General features: G+C 40.9%; 1 protein-coding gene across 1 annotated transcript; it reads right to left on the bottom strand.

Annotated features, from left to right (window-relative positions):
* Positions 1-2827: 2827 nt before the first annotated feature.
* IRF2BP2 (interferon regulatory factor 2 binding protein 2) lies at positions 2828-4755 on the bottom strand. Its single transcript, XM_006016341.3, has 2 exons — positions 4329-4755; positions 2828-3936 (listed from the first exon to the last, which is right to left on the bottom strand). Exons 1-2 carry the CDS (start codon positions 4357-4359, stop codon positions 3221-3223), a joined length of 747 nt encoding a protein of 248 aa, XP_006016403.1. The 5' UTR covers positions 4360-4755; the 3' UTR covers positions 2828-3220.
* Positions 4756-5404: the final 649 nt, after the last annotated feature.

Here is a 5404-nt window from a genome sequence, read left to right on the forward strand (position 1 = left end):
CACTAACATTTTCAAGAAGCCTTTTTTTTTTTTTTTTTACTTTTGTTAAAAAAGGGGGCATAGGGTTTATTTATTTCACCACTATGCATTTGCACCTCCGTAACCATGGCCTTTTCAGTTTATTCTTTAAAAAAAAGAAAGAAAAAGAACACCCACAGGAAGTGTTTAAAGCTCCTAATTTCATTTTATTTAATGCCAAAGATAAAAAATAGGTAAAAAGAGCAATGTGTTATTTTAGCAGCTATAAACAAAAGCAGAGTGTAGGTGATATTCCAGTAAAAAGTAACTTAAAAAAATGTAATGAAAAGTGAGATTTGAGAATCTCACAGTCTTCATTAAAACACCTTGCTTTAATACTACACAAATTATCACCTTTAAAAAAGTTTAAAAAGCAAGATTAAACAGCACTGTTGCAACTAAAGCAGTTTAAAAAAAAACTTTGTAACTGAGGAAACAGTAAACTGGTATAGTAAATAGAGTGATCTGTAGGGGTGTTACCATAACTTTGCAAGCTACAAAAAAGGATGACACCTAGTTTAACTAAAAGTTTGAGAAATGCAAAAAAAAAAAACCCCAAACCCTAAAAAGCCTTGCAGGTTTCAAGCATTTTTTGTAATTGTGAAATATTATGATGTGGATTAGAATTAGTTTTGAAAGTCAGCTGAACAATAAAGTAACATTTTGACATTTTTTTCAGCTGTGTTGCTTTTGTACCATCACCTAGTATCACAAGGCCTGAGAGTTACCACGGCTTAAACTACTTTGAAAAACACATACAAAGATACTGCAAAGTTGCAATGTATTGGCACACTTCTGCCAGATAAAAGTTAAGTAAAAGGCCTCTTCAGAGAGCCACACCAATGCCACACAGCCCCAGAATTAGGATATGTTGGTGTGACAAAAAAAGTTACCCTCCCACCTCGCCTAAAGATGCTCAAAGCTGCACAGTCTGCCAATGTAACCCTTTCATACAGGTTAGTAGGGATATCATCTCACCCAGAACACAAAAACACCATACTACATGAGGTATTATGCCACCAACTTTGAAGAACTGGTTACCATCTATCAGCTCAAAATCAATTTTTAATAAAGTGCCTAAATATACATTTACACAGACCATAGTGGTTCCAAAGAATCCTTTACAGTTGTAAGTATATATATCTATATATACACACACACAATATATATATATATATATATATACATATATATATACATACACACACACGCATATATATATATTATATGTGTGTTTTCTCCAAATTGTCTATATGTGTTTACGTAAGACACCAGTCTGGACTACAGCTATAATTTTAAAGCGTAATATTGAGCCAATGTATTGGTTTATCATGCAAGTTTTCTCTAACATTACATTGACCTGTAATATGGAACACAATGTAGTGGGTGTGCTCATTAAACACGTCAGAATAAAAATAATTACTGTGCATGTGCAGGTCTGATTTTCAAATGTTAGTAATAACCATTTCATTTCTAAAAAAAACAAAACAAAATCTTCCAAAAGGATCTTCTCTGCATCAAATAGCAGTCTGAATATTGTCACAAGAAGAATGAACAGCTGACTAAAAAAAGTACCCAAAACTGCTACAACTGGTAAAACAAATTCCCCTCCCCCTCTCCGAAATGATAACCTGTATTTTTCCCCCCAGGGATGGAACCTTATAACTGATCACCATCTTGCTCAGAACTGTTTATGACCACGTTATAAGCACCCAAGCATAAGGATTTATACAAGCAGCGGTGTTGCCAGCAAACTGTAAAAAGGAGCACGAAAACATCACTATAAGACTCAACTATTTCTAGTAACCGACACTTTATTGGTTAAAAAATCTGCCTGCTAAAGCAGAAGCTTGATCTAAACAAGTGACTTTATAAAGAGCTCTCCGAAGTAGGTGAAAAGGGCAGGGTGTATGCCTATTATGTGAAAACCTAATTGCTTCCATTTCAACCAGTTTATATTTTCATTTTCAGAGAACTGAATCAGGTTAGTTTCAAGCACACGTAATAAGGAAATTACAGGTTTCCTCCGCCCACATTTGGGCTGTCACTGATATGCCTGAAGGCAATCCTGGCAGAACCTCAGTCACTTCTGTCATTGTACCACACTGTACCTACCACTACCTGGAAATATGATGTAAGTGATAGTAACAATAGCAACAGCACTAAGGGTAACTGATAAGAAAACTCAAAGTCCACCTGCGCTATCTGCAAATTAAAAAAAAAACAACAACAAAAAACCTCAGCGCTCCATCCACCCTGCCCCCAAGCAGTTTAAAAAACAAAAAAAGGAGTGCTGAAAAGCTATGGATCTTTTAAAAAGGCAGTGGCATATTGTTGGTATATCCACCAGAGAATTAAGTTATCAAAATTTCCACATTATGTAATCAGTGAATAAATGCAGCTTCGTAATCTTACAACCAATCACATGAACTATGGTCAACTTTGCCTTAAAAAAAAAAAAAAAAAAAAAAAAAAAAGAAAAAAAAAGGACAACAAACCCAGAAATCCCTAACTCTAACAGTGCCCCTCTGATACCGCTCAACTTCCTACTATGAAGGCAACTTCCTTTGAGAAACAGGGTGGAATTGGACTTAGAATCTGGCAAATTCACTATTGCAACAAGAGAACAGATGTTTTTAAGTGAAACCCCTTTCACTTTCTAATGTTCACCTGCCTTGGGGCTGGCATACTGACATCCCCATAGTCCATCAACTATGGTTTCCCCACTACCGTTTCATATCAAACCTGCATGCGTCCAGCTCAACTGAGTAAGGGCCAAGAATAAGGAATCACAGACAGTAAGGCAATCTTTACAATGTCAGAATGTGTATTTGGCATTCAAAAAAGAAACAAGTGCATACAAATACAGCTAGAAGCATTTCTGGTTTGCCAAGTGCTCTCTAAAAAAAGCAGCGCAAGTCACAGCCTACGTTGAACAGTAACTGTCACCAGGGAAGCACAACAAATAGTAGCTATAACAAAAAGAAGAAATGCCTTTATAAGTACATACCTTTTGTCTTCAAAAAATATAGAAACACAATGTATTCAAAAAAATCAAAATTATACAGCCATGTTTTATGAAGTCTACATTTCCCTTGTCTCGGAGATATATTTATATATATATATTTATATATTTATAGATATATACACAATTCAAGCAGTTTTAGTTAACGGTGCTGTTGGATCGCGACACTGGAAAAAGTCATGATTCTCTCTCTTTTTTCACTTTCACATCTCCAGCAAGAATAGTTGCAATCTCGCCTTGCATGAAGGCCCAAGGGACATTGGAGCCCACCAGAGGGCATTTTTCCCCACTGGGACAATACACCTCCCCGCTAGCTCCTTGCTGTTTGATGCTTTGTCTGGAGCAAGGGAAGCAGAACTTATGAGAAGGAACTGAGGGGCACTGCACAAAATGGGTGTCTTCCAGGCGCTCGTGGCATAGGGTGCAGCACAAGGGGACGCTGGCTGCTAGAGATGAGTCCGGAAGGCTGGCAGGATGCACAGGCTCCAACCCCCCAGCAGTGTTTGCCCCCTGACTTGACACCTCCCTGCTGGGACCCAGCCTTCTTTGGTTCATAGAGGACGGAGAGGGTGGGCTGCTGCTATTCCGCCTGGTGGTGGAGTGAACTTGATTGGCATCTTTGGAGGCGTGGTTGCCCCCTGCGTTGTCTGCTACTAAAATGAGTGCAGCCATAGGGGACTGGCCATTCTGGCCCGTCTCCGGCGACGTGGTCCGGTTGGAATGAGGGGAGGCAGTTGGAGGTGGAGGGGACATGAAAGGTGTTGCTGTCATGGGCATTTTCATCCCTTCTGATGAGGCTGGCAACCACGGCTGTGATTCTCCATTGATCTTAGGGGGTCCAGCTTCACCTTCTGGTTCTGGCGAAGGCTTCCTTTTCCTCGCCGCCCGAGCCCCTGGAAACGCAAAGGAACGGGGAGGAGAAAGGTGTAAAGAAAGAACAATAATAAGCAAACAGTTTAATACAGACAGCTATAAGGGAGCCAGTTACATGAATCCTGGAGGGTGAAAAGGCACTCCTGCTTTAAATGTACATGCAGCACTGTTGCCCACGTGCATAGGGATAGGAGATGATGGAGGGCAATGGCACTTGCCTTCAATGTTTCATTTAACCAAGGTGTGCCTGTGTAAATTCTAACCAACACGTGTGCATGCTCGCACGGAAACCCCAGCTGCACACACACACGCACTCAGCAAAAAAAAAAAAAAAAAAAAAGAGCGAGAACATGATCTGCAACACATGGCAGCTGTTGATTCAGTTCAGGAAAAAAAAATAATGTCTGCTCACAGGCTAAAGGTGATTGGTGCCTTTCCCGCATGCATCAGCACCCATGGCAAGACCAGCCTGGAGGAGGAAAGCCCTCATCAGTGTCTGTCACCCTGACCTGACTCATAGTGCTGTGTTATGCTGCTTCAGCACAATGACACGTTGCAGCGGTGCTGCGCTGAGCACCAGGAAGTCCGGGTGCAGAAGTTGCAGTTTTGCAACTCTCCCTCTCCATTTGCAAAGGGGGTGTTTTCTCTTCCAAGGCAGGGCAGATTTTTAATGTACAGACTAAGCAACATAGGTATACCTAGCTAAGCTGGTGCTAATTATACACACACACACACACACACACACACACACTTTGGTATTACCTATCTAGATATATATCTAGATAATAAGCAACCATTAAACTGCAGCTGGTTGCTTATTACCTAGAGAGAGATAGATAGATAGATAGATAGATAGATAGATAGATAACAAGCAAGCAGATAATTGCTGCTGGCTGCTTATCATCTTAACAGACACACCTAAATATCTAGCTAGCTCACTTCATCGGGTGCTGTTTTCTCTCCCCAAGACAGGGGGTGTATATTATACACCCCCCAATGTGTGTGTACACACAACCAATGTGTACCAGGGGTTCTATGCCGGTTCTACCTGTGTGTGTAATATGCACGCACCTCCCAATGTGTAGGGAGTGTGTATGTGTTGGAAGGGCATGTGTGTGTGTGTGTGTAAATGTATGTGTGGGGGCTTATACATATATGGGGGGTGTATACATATGTGCAGGGGCTGTATACACAACCAGTGTGTGTGTGTGTGTGTGTGTGGCAGGGGGTTACATGCTGGGTCTATCTGTGTGTGTGTGTGTGTGTGTGTGTGTGAACAGAACCCAATGTGTATGGAATGTTACATCCTGGGTATAGATAGACAGATGTGTGTGAGAGAATGTAACATACACACATCTCCCAAGGTGTATGGAATGTAATATACTGAGTATACATGTGTGTGCGTGTGAAGATGTGGGCAAATGGGTATGTATATGTATGTCTATACACATGGGGGCTGTCCACACACGGATGGGGGGGGGGGGGTAC

The sequence above is a fragment of the Alligator sinensis genome, unplaced genomic scaffold (genome assembly GCF_000455745.1).
Source record: "Alligator sinensis unplaced genomic scaffold, ASM45574v1 scaffold93_2, whole genome shotgun sequence".
Classification (NCBI taxonomy): domain Eukaryota; kingdom Metazoa; phylum Chordata; order Crocodylia; family Alligatoridae; genus Alligator; species Alligator sinensis.